The 21,561-nt window shown below is 36.4% G+C and overlaps 1 protein-coding gene across 1 annotated transcript; it reads right to left on the bottom strand.

Annotated features, from left to right (window-relative positions):
* Window positions 1-1,263: 1,263 nt before the first annotated feature.
* On the bottom strand, window positions 1,264-21,304 carry LOC100369035 (uncharacterized). The gene is made up of 25 exons (XM_002735457.3): window positions 21,292-21,304; window positions 20,876-20,926; window positions 20,380-20,554; window positions 14,964-15,190; window positions 14,523-14,630; window positions 14,052-14,133; window positions 13,815-13,912; window positions 13,023-13,137; window positions 12,701-12,888; window positions 12,395-12,613; window positions 11,902-12,057; window positions 11,562-11,671; window positions 11,295-11,463; window positions 10,727-10,897; window positions 10,136-10,246; window positions 9,052-9,260; window positions 6,851-6,955; window positions 6,611-6,766; window positions 6,083-6,266; window positions 5,760-5,942; window positions 4,854-5,056; window positions 4,632-4,674; window positions 1,958-2,294; window positions 1,572-1,639; window positions 1,264-1,471 (listed from the first exon to the last, which is right to left on the bottom strand). The coding sequence occupies exons 2-25, from the start codon at window positions 20,922-20,924 to the stop codon at window positions 1,449-1,451; spliced, it is 3,489 nt and encodes a 1,162-aa protein (XP_002735503.1). The 5' UTR covers window positions 20,925-20,926; window positions 21,292-21,304; the 3' UTR covers window positions 1,264-1,448.
* Between the last annotated feature and the right edge of the window lie 257 nt (window positions 21,305-21,561).

The raw sequence follows: 21,561 nt of genomic DNA on the forward strand, positions 1-21,561 counted from the left end.
AACTCCACAAAGAAGTTTACGCCAGATAATCCCTACACCCCCAATAAGGCCTGCCATTAAGGATCCCATGTGCTCTATTCATAGCACTTAGACCAACTGAAATAATTTCACTATTTAAAGAACTAAGATTAGACAAATTGTCATTGTTAAGCCAATGTTCCTTGTAGTAACAAAGGATTCAAGTAAATTATTAATTGCAGCAGTATTAATAGTAGCAGTATTTAAATCCTCTCACATTATAACTACCAATGTTAATTATATTCATAAGGTTAATCAGTAATCATTAATGTTAGCTAGTGTTGGCTCAAAGCAGATGGGAACATATCTTTGAGTAACTGACTCAATTTTCTCAGCTACAACTAGTGGGACTAGTTTGTTAGCAGTGGTAGGTACGGTTTCCATGACAACTACGTTCTCCTCTAGTTTGGAGCTTACTGTATCAAATTTTTCGCGCATATCTCTGACCAACTTCAATAAGCTGCTATAATCGACATAGTCAATATCAATTAGAGGGAGACGATGAAGTTGCTGTGCAACAAATCTCTTCTGAGTATCGACCGACAGGTCAGCTATGCAATCAATAACATCACGGATGGTGAGTGTTGCTTTACGGCGAGATGGAACACGATCACCCGCCAGCTCAAAGACCGTATTTAATAACTTTCTCCACCGCCGCTCGAGTTATTCCAGAGCTCAACTTATTCACAACAAAACACGCCAGTTCACAAATAACAATGTCATTGGCACAGGTGGCTGCCATATTCAATGGTCATGTACACACAGACAGTCAGTATCAAAATTGGTTGAAAAACAATCATTGCACGCAATAATTACCTAAAACACGACGTCACAAGTAGCAGACAACATTTACGAACACAGCAACAGAGTTAATCGATCAAAATACCGTCAAACAAAGAGCAAACGGAAAGGTGTATATGGGTGCTGCCATCTTGATTACGTGAAAGTTTGAAATAAAAATACACATTACTTCGAAAAAATTTTTGTGTTTTTGACAAAAGCTGGAAATAGCATTGAGGTTGTTGAGTTCAACCGTAAGTTGTTGAACAATCTTACTGGTTTTGCAATATATGGATGGTTATGTTTCAGCTGTGTCTGGTTTTATGGTGATATCTTTTCATATTCGGATTCCCACCAGATCTCTTAAATCCGTTAGCACCATGTCAACGTGCACTTAGATTTGAACAAACTTAAATACAAGTTTAGATATGTGAGATTTTCATGGAATACAGATAAGCAGATACTGTTGATTGCTATGTCATGGTTTATTTTTTTTTGTGTACGTCTAAATCGATATAAGTGAGTAATGAAATAAACAAATAACAAACAAACAAACACAATATAAACTGTCTTAAAATATCGTTATATAGCGCATTTTGTATTGCCATTCTTCATTTGTAAGACCACTACCACTATGTCAGCGTTTTCACTTACGGCTCAAAGCAAGCATTATCTGAAATACAATAATAATTTATTTTATTTTCATTTTTCATCCAATTAAATAGCATTCGTCGACAGACATGGAAGATAAATAACATGTAAAAGTAACTCACCGTACTCGCATATATATCCCTTCTCTTTAACGCACTTATCATCATCCCATTTCAATCCTCTTCTATCCCTATTACACAAACAACATGAATGATAAAAACACGGTGAGCACACTTGTAATGGTATCGAACTTTATAACACATAAACCCCAAAACGATGCTTGTCATTTGACTGTTATAGCTTACGATATATAATTAATTATGGTCGTCTCCGTAACACACTAATTAATTTCATCGACATTCAACTTATAAAGTTCTCAATTCATGTGTAGTGACTTGAATTCTATTCATCTATTTTTTGATCGTAGAGTTGTTATTTTGTTTTGTTTGTATTTGAAATATTTGTAACAAGACGTTTTTGCAACTAAAATAGAAAAAAAATCACTAACCACATTTGTACGCAGTCTTGAACGGCAGCTTTCAGTGGTTTACTTGACGGTTGATTTCGTGCCCACTTTGTGAAATCACCCGGTAATAGTGGCGTTCCATCTGACCAGACGAATTGCCCTTCAGTAATAATATCATCGAGCCCAAACCAGAATCCTTTCAGTACGTTACTATATCCATTATCCATAATAAATCTCCGCACCAGATTCCATATAGCTTTCGTATTCAGTTTAGCTAACCGACCATTATTTGCCTCACAGTTTGCTTTCGCCGTTTCCCAGTTAGCCTTATCCATATGGACCTCATAGAAATGACAGCCACTGCATACAGTGTCTGGAACTACAGAATACAAAATTATTTAAAATAAAATTGATAAGATTAGATTACTTGAATGTTCAGTGACTTTTTTTTACAGGGAGTTTTTGGCAAAAACAGGGGAGAGGGCATGAAAAAAATATTTCATGGGCTGTTGTAGTTGCACTGTATGACCAGTAGAAATATTGCCTTGTAAATGTGTAATATTACCCTCCAACTTGGAGATAACGCGAACTGCAACTTAATACACTGAGTGTGTTCTATACCGCAATCACAAGCAGGGAAGAAATTCACAAGGTACATTTCAAAGCCAAGTGCACATAAGCCATACATCATCATCACTACATCTGATCTAATACGATATAGATGTCACGACATATTGCACGTAAAGTATGTGTTGCTGCTAAATTTAATGCATTTCTTAGGGTACATACCGCTCCCCGGTATATTGGACTTGAACTCTAATTGTCATCATGAATGCGTGAATGGACACGGCGACTGTCAACGTGTCGTACTACACATAATAAATCGTTTACGTCTGAAGGTATGAAACCGACTATCGACCCTGGTATCAGGGTATGACGGAAGTGTGAACGAAGTGCGTGTATGAAGTATGGAACGCGCAGATAATGAACGCAACATTTTAGGCAGTAATAACAGTGTTTGTTTCAATGACTAAACATTACGTCATAACAAGAACTAAAATAACTACAAACGTATTTATAATTGTTAAAGCACTGAAATAACTAACCGACTCAAAAATCACGGCGTAATAGCGCTAATATCTGAAAATGTCTGATTGTTGTCCTCATTCCCCCTAGTGCCTGTGTTGTATGGTCTATGTTCTATGATCTCATTTACTCAGTCATTCAGTTTATTTATGGAAAGAATTAAATGTAATCTTATGGCTATATTCGGGCCAAACATAATGTAATTGCCGCATACGACTTATTAACCACTTCCGTGTCACTGAGAATGTTCTAGAACCGTACAGTGTCTGGATGGAATATTCTAGATTTTTTTTAGAAACTGGTTGAATAGGTAATAGAACACTGTATGAGGCAATAGAAGGTAATGGAACATTCTAGAATTTGTAGTAAGTTCCAGATTCATTATGTATGCTGATGTAATGGTCTATTTATAGACAGTGGTAGTATATATAGGGGAGTTGTTCAGCACTGAGGTCAGATCGGAGATCTCGTTGAATTGTATTGGAGTTTAAGTATCTAGTTATTGGAGTAGTGGAGTTTTACCGCGTTATTGTACTTGATGTTTGCAGAGTATAATAATACCAGTACCAGTTGAAACCTCATCTGTTGGCTCTGTGTTCGTATTTTATCATCGCCGCCAGGGAAGTCTTTCTGTTACTGTTGCCATTTTGGTATTTGAACCATCACACCTGTACTATACCAATTACGGTAATATTACGTTGCGTGTGACAGTAATTTAAGGACAAAATAATAATTGTTTTCAGTGCGAGAAACAGAAAGGAAATATATATTAAATGTGCCATAAGTGACCCTACAATATTAAATTTATGAAAGTTTTCATTTTTTCCGATTTTATGATGAGAAACGAATGGAAATTACCAACAAATTTATTAAATCTGTTAAGGCTCATTTGTAAAACCACGGTGGCTTATGACATAAATTTATATAAATCATTTATCAAACATCGAGATATTGTTGCCTTCCCATGTGTATAAGACATGATACAAGTTTGGAAACGTCTCTTGTTTACTACCGTAACAATATGCTACATTTTGATTTCACACCACCACTGGCCCGGCAACATTATATCTTCCGAGATGACAAAAAACTGAAATGCGAAAATCGACCAAAAAATGCTGACGTCACACAATCACGCAATTGCAAAATGTGAGATGAAGCCAATTTTCAAGGTTGGTAATCTGCCGCCGCGTATCAATGGAAAGCACTAGATCTGCTTCAACCCAGGGGATTCAATCAATCATTGCCTTGGTAATATAACCAGACTAAATCAAAATATGACCAATTTACAATCCGTGATAAGTCGAACATTGGACATGGATGAAACAAATTTATATGCGCGGAGAAATTGAGGTAGGAAGAATTCATACATATTTCACACACGACCTATGAAACTATCCGAAATATTCAAATACATATATTCATAGAATATTACTCAAAACCACCAATAATTTGAGATATTATTATTAATAGTCAGCTATAGCTAATCAGTCAGAAGGATCATGCATAGTATGGGAATATTGAAAATTATTACGCTGCTTAAAATTATGACACCGAACTGACATGATATACAGGATAAATATGTAATCACTATTATCGAGAAATTATTGGGGTATACCAGTGTTTTACTTACATTCGCAATTACACGTATCACCATTGGGTAATTGTTCACCAAACTATTAAAGAAAAACATGGATCAATGATCAATGATTATTCACATTTAGGGGTTGATTTAAAATATCCTGCTTGTGTGCACACACTTGGTATACAGGGCATATCATAAACAAGACATGTGTAAACTGAATGTTGAACGAGATGTGTATACAGACAAAGCTATACAAACGAATCCCCTCACCAAATATCGTGTTTCCTTCTTGTAACATCCACAACTGGATTGTGGAATACAAATACCCCCTGTGTCGAAGATTAGCCCATCTTCACAGAAGCACCCCTCTACACATTGCGTTGTACATTCTCCGACAGGGTTTGGTTCATCGCAGGTTGCAGGGCACGCCGGACCACATGTTTTGTATATCATGTTCACCGGACAGTCAATTTCTAGAAAACAATTGTGCAAAAAAATTATTATTATGTTGTACTAAATGTGCAAGTTCACAAATCAATACAAATTGAGATTATTATAATAGAGACCTCAAACTATTGTTACTTGTTATGAAATCATAGAAATTAGCATCACCCATCCTATATATTGTATGGAATTAAACATTGTCCATTCCTTATACTGTGTAAAAACCATCAAGCATCATTAATCTTCTATACTCTATAATGTATGGAATTTAGCATCGTCCATCCCCTATACTGTATGGAAATTAGCATAATCCATCTCCTATACTGTATTAAAATTAGCATTGTTCATCCCCTATAGTGTATGGAAATTAGCATCGTTCATTCCCTGTAATGTATGGAATTTAGCGTCGTCCATCCCCTATACCGTATGGAATTTAACATCGTCCATCCTCCATACTGTATTAAAAATAGCATAATCCATCTCCTGTACTGTAAAGAAATTAGCATCCTTCATCCCATATATTGCATGGAATTTAGCATCGTCCATTCCCTATACTGTATTAAAATTAGCATTATCCATCCCCTATACTGTATGGAAATTAGCATAATCCATCTCCTATACTGTATTAAAATTAGCATCGTTCATCTCCTATACTGAATGGAAATTAGCATCATCCATCCCCAATATTGCATGGAACTATCTTTCATCAGATTGAAAATTTGTTCGCCTTACCGCATGCAGTATTATATCGCCAATCGCTTATCACAATTCCTTCATTCTGGCACAGTGCAACATAACTTGCCAATACGGCACAACCACCGGCTTCGTCTCCTGGAAGTGAGTCGCATAGATCCATCTTACATGCGTCAATGAACACTTCTGGAGGCAGTGTACCGGCACACTCTGGTAAGGCTCCTGGGATATTAGTAAAAAAATAATCACATGTTGCATACATATATAATACGTGAGTCGTTGCCTGTGATTAGTACAGTTAAATAAAAGTTATAGAAGACGTGGTGCAACGATTTTATTTTACTCAGATGAGAAGTGTTTACCTATCAGTGATGTACATATGTCAAGTGCCTGATCTGCATTTTGCGAGTTTAAGTCGCAGGGACCAACATCTACAAATCTTCGAGTTGTATCCGTGACATCACTGTAACTGTCGCTTCCGCCTTCCTCTGGTATACACTCTTCAATAGTTTCCCAGCTGTTGCCGAACACGTAAACGTCAGATGTCTATTAGAATAAATATAAATTTAACCAATCGAGTTAAATGAGATTGAATGTAATTTGGACTAGGGCAATTGTTTGAATAAATTCGTGGTGCAACAGATAAATTCGGATGAGATAGAAAGGACTGAAATGGCGTAATATTAACTGTCCGCTGCTGCACGTTTTGCGTGCAGTGTTCACGTATCTTGTGTTACAAAATGTTACGCTACGTGCATCCATGAGAGATACTACTCATTTAAATCCGAAATTTGAACTAGTGCTTGAAATATGTGTCTTTTGTAGCGAATCACATAACAATGATATCATCGTTCGCTGATAAAACGTCAAATATTAAACTATAACATTACCAGCTCCATAGCAGACGTGACGAAGTCAACATCTGGATTGTTATTAAACCAACCACAGAGACCGCACACTTTTTCAAGATAGTCAGAAACCAGGTCAACTCGTATCACAGACCATCCATCCCAAGAAACACGAAAACCGTAACCAATATTAACCACCTAAAATAATACATAGAATTATTACATTTTTGTGACACAAAATTATATTCAAATGATGTGATGTCATTATATTTGGTGACTTACCAGATACAAACCAACGTCTTTTATGGTTAAGTAATTCATCGTGATTGGTGGATAGACCGTGGTACCATCAATCTTCACTTCTTTTAATGGAAGTAACTCTATTACCTGTGATATACATATAGGTATATTATATTGTGTTTATAAAGCTCACTACGTAGTTAACTGGTACAACAAAACAATTAAACAAATAAATAATAACATTTGCAAGGCAGTACATAAATACTGAAACAATGAATATTGTTGTTTTAAAAGGCCATGCCGGGTCATGAAACATGCAAATGTGTTAATCACTGATTTATGGGAGCGAAAATATCATGCGTTATTGCAGTATTCTAAATGAAAATATCAGTCACGTGATTGTCATGAAAATAGAACCGCTAGATAGTGTAAATAAACTTAATTCATAAACCAAACATTTCAAAATACTGTTTCCCAATGTGACCCGATGTTTTTCTATACAACTGTGTACTTCAAATTAAGCGATTTCCAAGTCGTATAACTCTTGATGTCAACATTTCTATCCTTTGCACCCCGACTGACCCGTTTTAAGGTTTGGTGGTCTGATTTTGAAATAAAAACAATCGACTATTTATTTTCATAGAATACAATATTAACACAACATTATTTGAGTTTATACATACCACTGTAAAAATGTAATAAAGGTTCAGATTTGAAGATTTAAATCGCGTCTAAGTATATTTTATTTTTCGCAGTACAATGTGACAGTACGCAATGTGACTTGAAAACTTGCCACTGTTTCAATGAATATTTTGACAATATAACTACTCAGTCAAGTGTTCAGGAAAAAACATTTAATAACTTACATATGACATATACATTTCTATTAAATTCCGAAACGTGTTTAGCCCACGAATTATTTGTAATATGTATATACGTGTATGCGAGGTACCAACTTTTGATGAAAACCAAGGTCCGGGAGATCAATTCGAAAACAAGAAAAAAAAACTTCTTGAAACAAATTTACAAGCGAGAACCGCATCTTCTTACAAATGCACTAGTTATAAATCATGATAAAATGGACGTATTATTGCCACATATTACACAATATATAAACACAGCAAAATTATGACCCATTTATTTCTTGAAAATGCCAAAATCCTTTGCCCATTTTGAAACTTGCATAACTTAAAGACCCCTATGATTGCCGCGCAGGTAAGTTGTACCAGTAACCTCCCACGCTTCCAATAGGCGTTTACAATGTCGACAACGTCCATGTCACCAGTGCGTTATAAATAAATCCACGCATCAAAACTTTCATGCCGATAGTCTTGAACAACTCTTGATGTAACGCGACATTTTATCTACATTATTTTACAAACATAAATCGGTCTGTTTATGTGAGAGGTATAGACACATTATTAAAAGTGATTCCAACAAATCAAATCATATGAAATACTAAGATGCGCTTTGCGAGATGAAAACACACCTTATATATTGCTACAATTGTCAATCAAACGGTCAAAACAATTTCCTCCAGTGATCTGAGTGTCGATGAACCGGCATTCTATATTCATTCACTGTCACAAATGTCAAACAAACACATCATTTTCGCAATGTAGTAAATTGTATGGATGATGAATGTTGACAATATCGGAACAATTTTCAAAAACTGTACCCTGATTTTTTCAGAGCTATTGCAATAATACAGTTACCTTATATAGTACACGCGTGTCACACGCAACGTAATATTACCGTAATTGGTATAGTACAGGTGTGATGGTTCAAATACCAAAATGGCAACTGGTACTGGTATTATTATACTCTGCAAACATCAAGTACAATAACGCTGTAAAACTCCACTACTCCAATAACTAGATACTTAAACTCCAATACAATTCAACGAGATCTCCGATCTGATCTCAGTGCTGAACAACTCCCCTATATATACCCTCACTGTCTATAAATAGACCATTACATCAGAATACATAATGAGTCTGGAACTTACTACAAATTTCTAGAATGTTCCATTACCTTCTATTGCCTCCTACAGTGTTCTATTACCTATTCAACCAGTTTCTAAAAATTCCACCCAGACACAGTACAGTTCTAGAACATTCTCAGTCACACGGAAGTGGTAAACAAGTCGTATGCGACAACGCGCAAGATATACTACACAACAATCAGAATTTATTAAGAGGATGTCGAAAAGCATTGTTTTATTATTTCGTACAGCGACTTACCATATCATAAACTTCAATTCGTGCTTGTTTAGTGTACGTCACAGTTGACCCAGGCGAAGTTAAATCGTTGTCCACGATCACCGCAAATTTTGATTGATCGTTACATCCATCGGTCATCAAAATGTATTCACATTCACCTTGGTAATCATAGTAGGTGCCATCGAATGTTTTGTAGTGAGGATCACCAGAGCCATAGCAGTTTGCGGTTTCTTGAAGGTGAAACGGATTTGAAACAGAAGTTATAATGACAGTCGTTTTAACTTGAAATACTATGTAATGTTGCTCTAGTTTTCATAGCTCACTGTCGAAATGCTGATCGTTCAGAGAGGAATATGGCTTTGGGATATCTTTACTTTATCAAAAAATGGCTATCATCAAAAGTGTTTATTATTATTACATTATTAAGTGTATTACATGAAAATGAAGTAAACATAACGTGGGATCACGCAATGAAAGAAACATTATATCTGCTCTGCCGTCCTCTATTGTTCTGTGATACCAACTATGCATATGCTGATATATAATTAGCACACTTATTGATAGGAGTAGCCCAGGGAAATAAAATAAAATATTCCTGCTCTCGCATGGGGTTTCCAGGGAAGAGAGATAGTATGACAGAAATTAAATACTGGTAGCAAAACTAAAGAAGAATATACGTGTAGCTCTGTGTGTGTGTGTGAGTGTGCGTGTGTGTGTGTGTGTGTGAGTGGATGGGATAAAGTGGGCCGTTTGGGCAGACAGTTGATGCTGGCAAGACCTGGTAACCCGAAAGTAAACACGGGAATCAATTTTTGAAAAATATCATCATGTAAAGAATTATTCTAAATCTATTTCCACGATTTTCAAATCTTCATTGAAAGTACTGTAATGCTATTTAACTTAATATCTCCAGTTCGTATGTGCTATCACCTTCGTTCGTCTTTTCTGGGTTTCCTGTGATCTACATATCAAATATATGGATTGTATAATAACCTCAAATTTTCAATCGGAAAAGTCAATAGGTGAACAGTACGCATTTGAATTAGTATTAGCATTGTATAATGCGTGATGATCTCAAGTCTGATTAACGAACAAAACATTTTACCTGCACAATCATCTATATACTCAGGACAACAATCCCCCCATGAGTGGCATAAGTTATCACAGTAACATAAACGCTCTTCAATTACTCCACCGCAAACGTCTCCACAGTAACCTGTGCATAAAATATAAGCATAAGTATGTTTCAGGAAATTATTATTATATATTAGACATATTACTGTCCAAAATAACACATCATCCCGGCGATCATACGATCAGGTTTCAAGACTGGGATATGTTTTTAATTATTTGTATAATTTTTGGACAATACTAAGGTGCTGGAAAGAGCTTTTGTGAATGCGATGTGCAAGAAACATTGGCGACAATTTAGAGTATTCATTGGTCCATGATTGTCGATAAGTATTTTTTAGATATTTTACCCATTTGTCCCTACCTGTATACTTATTAGGTAAGATATCTGTTCAATTCATTCTCGCAGTAAATTATGCATTTCCAAAATTCAAACGCAATGAATTTGAGAACAATTGACCAGGTTTAGAAACAAATTGTATAATTCAAAACGTGTTATTAGCATTATTATCGAGGTATCGAACACACACAAACAATTGCTGAGAATTCGATACAAATTACTTACGTATGGGGCAGCATACCGATATTGGGTCATCGGTGTCACCACTCACATGCGTGCAGGAATACCCACCAGGACAGGAATCAAGGAACGGTACAACGGGCCCTCCATCGGGAACTTCACAAAATACCATATCACCTTCGAACTCGTAAGGGTTCCCGAAAGGACAAGTGAAAGCTGCAACGTACAATTGATTTAAATCAGTGAGGCTGTGAAAATGTAGCATACATAGTAGTATTCGATTGATGAAATACTTGCAAAAAATAAAATTTAATGCGAGCAAACTTCTCCTCACTTTCACATCCATAGAATGTTCACAGTTAAAGCATTAGTTTGCGATAAAGACGCAATTTCAAAGAAAAGTAATTAAATATGCACAAACATAACCTCATAACATATATTTAAATTTGTTTTGTCGATGCATCACAGCATGTGTCATATGCATATGACCATGCACCCCTACATTTTCTGACATTGTGAATACTATTCGAAAAAAAGTACATTATAGTTTGTGTCAAAATAACATATGGTATTATTGTACAAGTTATCATAATAATTTCATTATATGACATACTTTGTAATTGATAGACGTCGATAGAGTTTTCGGTTCCAAGTCCTTCAACACACTCATCGGACGAGCCAGCGGATGTGAGCAGTCCGTAGTCGGAAAAGGCATAACATGCTCCACCATCACCAAGCGCGAAATATAGTTCTTCCACGTGTGTAGCAGCACTAGCACATTTCTATTAAACAACAATACATTATGCAGACCATAAACAAGTCTGTATAACTACAAATTGCATCCTAGATTTGAAAGACATACAGAATATTGCGTACATACCAAGGCCTTGTCGGTTCGTGTTGCATATTCTCCATCTAGATGAGGGTTACCTGTGCCTTCCAATGATGGTAGTGATTCTGGGAGTATCCAGCATCCGTCATATATGTAACCTAAAAAATGTCGTTACACGTGTTCGATCATACAGTTGTATTATATCACCGAAGCCAAACTATGGATGGGTTAAGAACTTTTTTGTGTGTCCATCTTCAAATTAAGAGCATTAAATGCGTTCTATCAACAGTTCTGCACGAAATTCGAAAATTAAGTGCAATAAGCTATAAAAATACTGGCTTATTTATGACGCAAAATTTCAAAAATATTGTCTTTGAGCGTTACTTACCGGTAAACTGTGGACAACCAACTATCATACATGTACGGGTGTCTATGTTAGAACCCTCACATGACTCATCCCCGCACGTTCTGTACCTATCTTGAGATCCGCCTCCACATGTTTGTGTACAGTCTGACCAGGCACTCCATTCTGACCATCCTGGTCCTGAACAAGTAAAACACAATGTTACTGTTGCTTAAACATTAAACTTGCAAAGGGGCATCCATATATTGATCTTGCAATCGCTGTAAACATATGTGCTACTCACCATGTCACACTATTATACAAAATGGAAATATCATATTCAATGAGCAGGGACAAGTATAGGAAAGTAAGGGATATAGCTATGAGATAAAATAATTTATGACGGTGAAATAAAAATCATTCCTTTTGTTGTACAGTCATGTGGCTCTTATTGTCAAATCCAAAGCAATGACAATAACAATGTGCTTTGTCGTATTCATATTAGAATGTAATGTTGCTGGTAATTTAACAGACATACCTTCATAACAGCTGTATATGCCATTAACCTCCACTATGTCAGTCAGACTAAGACCATTAATTTGACCAACTTCTCCGTCATAGTCCTGAAGCATAACCATCGTTGGTAATGCAGGATCTATGGCGAAGTCGTATAGACCATAATGCATAAGTGAACCATAATCGTACATAGTGGATTGGAGATTCATGTTATACTCCTTAGCAAAGTTGCCCTCAGTCCCTGTTAGTGAAGCACATATCACATAATTAATTCTGAATCAGGATATTGCTCATGTGTACATATGTGTATTGCGGGATGGTTACGTACCAGACTTTATATTGTCCCATTTGATTTCAATGTAGTCATCTCGATCGTAACGCGATTGTTCGTGGAAAAATCCCAAGGCGTGAAGAACTTCGTGTTGTATAATTCCTTCCCACCAGCACGACCCGCTGTTTCCGTCGTAAAGTGACAACTCCTGCTTTCCACCAATTTTCCCAATATATGACCAACATCTTTCATAAGATTAACGATACAAAGCTATTATTTCCACACCCTCAGCTAATTTTATCATGTAAAAGCGATATATACCACTCGATTCTACCGATTAACCAAGTCGAATTGTTATGATACCAAATAATTATCTTACCCGCCGCCATTGAACATACTTATATAATTGTCTGCCACGCCTTCTGTGAATGTTAAACATGTTTCTGCTTCAAGGTCGTCCAATGCATCCCGTATGATTCCTCTCCCGAATTCGCCTGTGCAAATAAAAATTTTAAATTGAATTACACCATGGATTTTACGATTCTTTATAACATATATATTATTCATCAATTATAAAGTTCAATTCACGTGGTGGAAATGATAATAATTATCGTTACAGTGGCATTTGCCTTCAGTAAAAATCAACACCACCGATCTTTTGAAGTAATAAAGGACAAACATAACAAAGGTTAAGGTTACTAGGGGCTATCAGAAAATGGATGGTTGTTCAAAGTCAGAATGTTCGTTGAAAATATCCGTTGTTTGCTATGGACGTGGTTGATACGCCCACAAGAGAGTCGTCAAATCTGTTTTCGAGATACTAGTACATTGTTTTGGTTTAAATATTTTGTTTAATTATTTTTTGGATTTTAATGATATTTAATCAACTCGTGCAAGTTTTTGTCAAACATAAAATCAGCAAATGTCCTCAACGTTTTTATTCAAAGTCGGTTTGAACATAACACACAAAGAGTTACGTTAGCTTGATTCAAAATGGCTGAACGGTGACCACGTTTTATTTCTATATGTCCATGTCCATTTCTCGGACAATTCACCATTTTTTTATTGTGTACATACATGATGATGTTTATGTTATTTGTATCTAGGCAAGGCTCAGAACTATATATCTTGCGTGGTATATCTATAAGTCAATTTTCCTGTAGCTACTCACTAATTGGGCTGCCTTCACTGGTAGTTTCTTCATCAAATACGTAATGAACAACATTACCAGGCCAATACAAGTAGTCATTAGTTGTGATGCCTCTTTTTCTGAAAGCAGAATAAATTGTATTAGATTGTGTTGTGTAGACTTCAAACTCACAGACGCATTCTCTGCAAACACATATTAGCCATTCTGTCACATGTTATGTATCTGTAGTGTGCACGGAACATTATAAATTATAGTTACTCATGATTGGACAAGATGGGCATTCCTGCACTATGTCTTCTTTCTTGTTCTTCTGTCAGCTTTATATCTCCTTGAAATAAATCTGTAAAAAAAAAGATGTTACAACCTATAATATACATCCGCGTTTTTTTGATTGCATGATTTTAATTATTGTGTCTTTCAAATGCTGGTTACGTTGCTTCCATTGTTACATTGAATCTGCGTCCGATATCTCACTCTATCAGGCAGTTGTCTCAAAAATTGTCCTGATCTGAATTTATTAATAATCTGATGTATTCGTTTTTAGTTGATTGCACGTTATATATATTGATTAGATGCGAAATAAACGCTTGTAAGACATTTTTGGTCAGCAATTGAAATTAATAACTATCAGAATGAGAATATTTTGAAATCAAATGTCTCCATCAAATTTACCTATACTCCATTCATTATTATATGTAGTTCCATAAAGAATACTCATTATTTACTCACTCAAATCGCGATTGATTCGTAGAATATTATCAACGGATGGGTTTCTATGGGTCCGTCTAGTAGATTTGGCTTTATTGGTTTTTCTTTTTACTATATGTAACGCATCGTCTGTAAAAAATCACAATATGTATTTCATTAACAGTTTCTTACGTATATGCATGCTTTTTGATATAAATAGTTGAATATATGACAAGGCGCCGCACTACTGAAAGAAACGAGAAACGTATCTGCATTATTCTAGCTATCCCAAAGAAGACTGAATGAAATAATGTGCGTGCACACAGAACCAAAGTGACTAGATGCACAACACCAATCTTTGACATCACAAGTAACCTATCCTGTAGTGACTGATGTCTGGGGCATGTACTTGCTCACCAGCTGTGACATATGCATGGAGTTATTATACGTACAGGCAATTTATGAACAATTATTCTGTCTTACCTGATTCTGTAACTTCACAGAGAAAGGATTCAGCATTTCGGCAATCCGAAAACTGCCATTCAAAGACATGTTCATTGTTACCTACACCCATTACACACTCAGCGTCGCTAGATGGTGATCGCGCCCAGGGATATGCTTTGTTCTCTTTGTATGGTATGGTTGTTTCTACCCAGAGTGGTCTCCCGTTACCGTGTGGTTTACGTAATCCAATCCACAGTTTGGCACCACTGTAAGTATATGAATATTACATAATTATAAAAACACCAACATATAAGCTTCTTAAAAGAAGGGGTCATAAATTACGTCTTTGCTAAAATATTATTAAATGAAAACATCACAAAATCCAACAGATAAAATGTCTGATTAACACAAGCTATCCTGGAAATTCAGTGTAATGTCTCATATTGCAATGATACTGCCAATTAATACCGAATGACCAACAAGGACTCAACATTGCATAATATTTAGTAGGGAAACTGTTATTGTGTTTGAATGAATCAGTAATGGAAAGGTTAACTAATACCAAATCTGATTCTATACCGTTAGAACAAAACTACGCAATAAAGCTAGTACAATCAGCATTACTGGTGTAGGTAACAGTATATAATCATGGGCACAACAACAGAATAAATATTAAAGCCGCAAGCGGCGTCACCGGGGCCCAAGCTGATAAGATTCTGTTTCATAATTAATGAGGTCAACATGTTAGACAATCAGATACGAGTAACTTGTATTATCAGTAACATGAGGTCGAAATGAAGTTGGTACCATGTATTTACCTGGTTTGGTTATCGAAATATGGTTTTCAGGATATATAATGAGCCATGTTCTTATGCACAATAATGAGATTACATAATCATATATAGCCAATTCTAATGTTAGTTGCATCTTTCATTCAATGTCTTCATAATGACACTAGTTACATGTCCTGCTCTGCGACAGTGTTTTAGATATGACTGCTTTGCATATTAATGAGTTTACATGACCATATATGGTCATCTGTTATTTTAATCAAATCTCTTGTTCACTGTTGTCATAATAACACAGTATTCATCTTCCTAACTGCAACAGTGTTTAAGATATAATGGTTATGCATATTAAAGAGTTCACATGACCATATATGGTCATCTGTTATTTTAATAAAATCTCTTGTTCACTGTTGTCATGATAACACAGGAATCATCTTCCTAACTACAACAGTGCTTGAGATATAGCAGTTATGCATATTAATGAGGTTAGAAGCCCCCACCCCATGGGCGCGTAGCCACATGACCTAGCCATATGCCATTCAGGAGAAAGAATGTATCTAAAGAGTAGAATACACGTACAAAATTTTATTCCAATCGGACCAATACAACACATGTAATTGAACAATTTCTGTTTGCGCAATATCCAAGATGGCGGCCAAATCATGTGACTGATCAACATTATTTTATTTTTCTCATATGGAGCTATGGCCAGACATATTATTAATGAAAATATCTAGTAGATCGGTTGAAGCAGCTTTAAGAAACAAATGCCCAAACTTTCGGTCATTTTTATTTGAAATCCAAGATGGCGGCCAAACCATGTGACTGATCTCAAATCTTTTTTAGGTTTCTGAAAGAGTTTGATATAGAGATGCCATACAGCAATATTCAGGATAATCCCTCAAGAGTTGCCAGAGTAAAAAACTACTTCCTGTTTAGAAGAAATCTAAAATGGTGGCCAAACCACGTGACCAATCGTAATAATTTTTTTCAAACATAAATGGGATTCATATATAGAAGCTAAATACTACATATATGAGAGCATTCTGCTTGGTGGTTCTGAAGAAGAAGATTTTTAAGTGTTTTTTGCCGTTTTTAGGAAAAACAAAATGGCGGGAAAAGTCACATGACCGCTAAAGTTTTTATTGCTGATATCTATTACACATGAGTTGTACTATATACCATAAAAAATCTAGACGCCTAGACCCTCAGAAAGTGGTCAAACAGTCACTTCCGGTTTTATTTCAATCCAATATGGCTGCCAAACTAATTGACCAATCGAAATTCTGAAAGCATGTTGCACCAGTTCACATTAGGGACTATCAGTATAGAGCATTATCAGATCATTCTGTTCAGCGGTTTTCTCAAACGGCTTGACGAAAAAAGTTACGGAAGAAAGAAAGAAAGAAAGAAAGAAAGAAGAAAGAAAAAACCGGACAATAAGAATAGGGGCCACGCCTTACAGGCTTGGGCCCCTAATAAAACCCCTGAAGGACATGTCGAACATTGAGCAAAGGTGCAGGAATATTATGGATGATAATTGAACCTACACCGAGAGGCATGTTTCATCAGGAGGAAAGAAAGTCAAATACACAACAAAATGAAAAGCCTGCAAATCGACTTTTAATTTGAAATCTACCATTATCAGTAAAACACAACTCCCTCAATCTGATTCCCTAACCAATAAAACCTTTAAATGGTGTACTCCTTCAATTACACTAAGTAAACATTTAAAGACTACCACTACACTAGATGCCACTACCCTAATAAAACAACCTTCAAATTGCAAAAAATGTTCCAATACTTTCATCACTAGAAACAATGTGCAGTCTCGAAGCCCGAGGAAATCAAGCGAACATTAGGTGAGTGCGCCCTCTGTCGGGAACGGCGAAATATATACAAGATAATCCTAACTGTGAAAAGTCCCTTTGGGTGAGTAAACCCTCCAATAGCATTGTACTTTTCATGGTTGCCACGCCGCCAAAACAAATACCCAAGTCTCTTGAATAACTCATGAACAAATAAACAATATAGATATTTCTCATGACATCAAAATAAAAATCAATAATTTCGGGTGGCACATTGGAGGTAAATGCTGGAATGTTGAATGCCTACATCCATATTTTAGAAACCACGCCAACTTTTGAGAAACCACGCCCAAATTGTAACTCGATGTTCATTTAACAGTTCACAGAACTTCGAGTTACGGGCAATATTAATTTGTAATTTAACGTCCACATTTAGTAACTCGAAGTTCAGTTAAGAGTTAACCGAATGTTGAGTTAAGGGCAACATAGACTTGTGAACTGAAATAAGCCATGATCCGCTCACTGCGAGATCTCGCGTGGCCAAGCTTTACGTCTTTAGCAACCAGTTCCATGTGACACCATTGTGTCAACACAGGTGGCGCTATTCAGCACAGACCTGTGTATTATGACGCATAACTAGCCTCTGAAGGCTAAATATCCATCCGCTACCATTTTTCTCAGCGTTTCTGCCGTGGAACTATATAAAAGTATTTTCTTGTTTTGAACACATCCTCCCCCGATTTTTAGCAAGATTCAATCTTTAATGAGTTGATCAATTAAAATAACACACAACACTCATCAGAATATCTTATTTTAACATATTAACATTATAATGCATATAAATTGGGAGGTCAAAGGTCTAATTTTTCTCAATATTGCATTGACACCCCTGATTGCCACAAAGTGGAAATAGTTCCGACCACTTTTCCCATAATTCCACGCGCGGTATGTATCAGATCGGTTGGCTTGCGGCGATCTGCGTGTCAATGATGTGACACCGGTCAAGCTTTCCCCTAGAGACGGTGGTAGCGCCGTTGTTCACTCTGCCGTATACCGTTCACACGACAATATCGACTGTACAAAAACGCTATACGGTGAATGCAAGAGCGATTCTCGATTCATCTAAAGAATTAGACGAATGGTAGGTATTTTACACGTTTCCTGGGAAATGTGATCGGTGGATCAGTGCCTGTTCTCGTGCCGATGACTTTGAAAGACACCGCACCCCAGTGTCCTCACTCAGAAAATCGCAATGACTATGCGAAAGATAGGGGGAGATAGTGCGTCTTTGAGGGAAATAAAATTACGAAATTAATTGCGTTGTCATTGAATGAAGAAACATAAATGGTCGCAAAAAAATATGCACATTTTATTACAATATTAATTCCGTACTACCCGAATTTACGAGGTTAAAAATATTAGAGTCTGTTGGAACACATTCGAAGTCAAGATATGCATCATTATCTTCATTGTCAAATGTTTTGGATCGTACGCAAAATCTCGATGAAAAACACTTTACGCCATGACATATTCTTGAACGATTTGACCTAATGGGTCACAATATCCACGCTGTATCATATAAAAGCGGTTACCAGTATTCGTTAAGCAATGATCATAGACCAAGTTAGACAGTCAAATTAAAAGCATTTCGAAGGGGGTGGGCGCTTAGCCGAGCATGCACTTTATTGGAGGCAATGTTCCGAAATCGTCACATCTAGACCCAATACCAGCCACTGCAAGGGGTGAGAATTCGAAGTTGAAACACCAAATTTTCGTAAAAAGCCCTAGAGCCGCGGCTCTGCGTGTTTGTCGACATCATCTAAACGTAAAAAGAACGATAAACGTGTCGCAAGCGTGGAAATAAGGTCAACAAAAAACGCACAACGTTATGAAAGGACGCCATTTTGAACCAAAGCTTGACCTGTGTCACGTGGCTGACAACAGTTGCCAGGGTATCTCGCGAGATCTCGCAGTGAGCGGAATATCCATTATTTGTGAATATTTCTAATGTTTAAGGAAGTTCACAATGTAGAACAAGTATTTATGTTCAAGTTTAAATAAACAACTTCGCTTGGGCGAAGATGGTCGTTTATGGCGCATTATCGAAAAAAGTTAAATATTGAGAAAACCAGTATAGACCTTTATTATTGTCAATAAAGTGATGCATGCCTCAAAACTGCTATAGCAGGCAATAGTAGACGTTAGTCTTGACGTCCGTAATTGTTGGCCACCTGACTGAATACTCGGAGATATATATACATAATTACAGACAAACATTATATACGTAAATTAGAACACTGAACACGGGATTGGAGTCCGTGATCCCGGCAAACACAGAGTAGACAATAAACTCGCTCCCTGCCTCGCCACACTGACTGTCATGAAATATGCGTAATTGCATACGCTACGATCATTACGTCAGACTGTTTCTGTGCATGTGGTGGAAAATAAAAACCTCATTGACTGCACATTGTATATAACTACGTGGTTTACATTTGGCTAGAGGGCGTCAATTATTATGTTCCGCATTTTCACTTTGGGTGTTTTTAGGCTTATTTATGACATGCAGCATGTCGAGCAAAGGTATTCACGAAAGTATGTTCTGTATTGTAGGATTTGTGTGCTTATATCCGTGTTACTAAACCACGTGAATTATACTTTATTTCCGAGAAATGTTAAAGCATTTATACTGATATAGACACATTTTCTAACTATACGAATTCCTTGCGCAACAACTTTCAATTTTGTGCGCAATTACCGTGCACACAGTAATCGTACATACAATCGTCATTGATGTTTATACTTGGTCAATGTAAAACATTGTTATGTCAAACTATGTGCAATGCTAATCGTATTTACCTTTTTGCAAGTACGTTGACCGCATCACGGACGTGTTCACTCTCAAGAACAGCCAAGTCACCACCAAGTTCTTGACACTTGCTCCGGGCTTCTGACCATCCCAGCGAATTGTCTGGGACAGTGTAACATTTATCTGGTAATTTGACGTCACAGTTTCTGACCGCCACAGTGGATCCTAGACGGAGGATATAGAATAGATGTTGGGTTGGTGTCGGGTGTCACTATACAAAGCAGACACCTTTGTGGAGTGATTTATGTCAGTCATTACATTACAGTTAACAAAAAATAAGAGGTTAATTTGAGAGTATGCTGTACGTGTATGACGGGAAAGATGATATTATGACAGTTAACATTAGTGCGCAGTGTGCCTGATTATCGCTGTTTATAATAAAAAATAGTACCCAGTTTCAGTGTAATGCGTCTCGAATTGCATACCTTATTTTCACGATTGATTTGATGAAACTGGTAAATAATAAACACATTAAACATTTCTTACCTAACAGAGCTCCTAAGAACATAAAACATATCTTCCACAATGCTTCCATGACTGCGATGTAAGACAAAAAATAGATTTCGTATATTACGGCAACTAGGTACCACTTGAAAGTGATAAAATCAGCGAAGGATTATTTTCAATCTTTGCAAAGACAATACATTGTTGGTTTAAATTGATGACTCAAACCAAGGGAACAATGTGTTGTTAATGGGAAAAAAATGTATGATTGAAAAAAAAATATTTCGCCGAAATATATTCTGTATTATAAAGAAACTATATATAAAGTGAAATATACAGTGCCAGCAGTGTGAAATATACAGTGCCAGCAGTGTGAAATATACAGTGCCACATGTGAGTACAGCGATATTCTTAACTATATGCGCCTAAAACACAATATACTAAAAACAGAACCTTACCTGGTAAAGACACGTCTTGTGTTCAGGTTGGCAGCCCAACAGCTAGTGGGGCTATTTTATCCTATTTTCGAATCGCAAAACATCTGTTGTTTAAATTAACAGAGATGAAGCCTAATGAATATCTCTCATGATTGAACCAATTGTTCCCGTACACTAGTACTGTACATGTGTTTAACTATATTGTAACGACGTATTGTATTGTACACACTCGTAATGTGAACTTGATTACTTCTAATTATGAACTGTGTTAAAAAGTAGATTAATTTATTT

The sequence above is a fragment of the Saccoglossus kowalevskii genome, chromosome 11 (assembly GCF_978046115.1).
Source record: "Saccoglossus kowalevskii chromosome 11, keSacKowa6.1, whole genome shotgun sequence".
NCBI lineage: Eukaryota > Metazoa > Hemichordata > Enteropneusta > Harrimaniidae > Saccoglossus > Saccoglossus kowalevskii.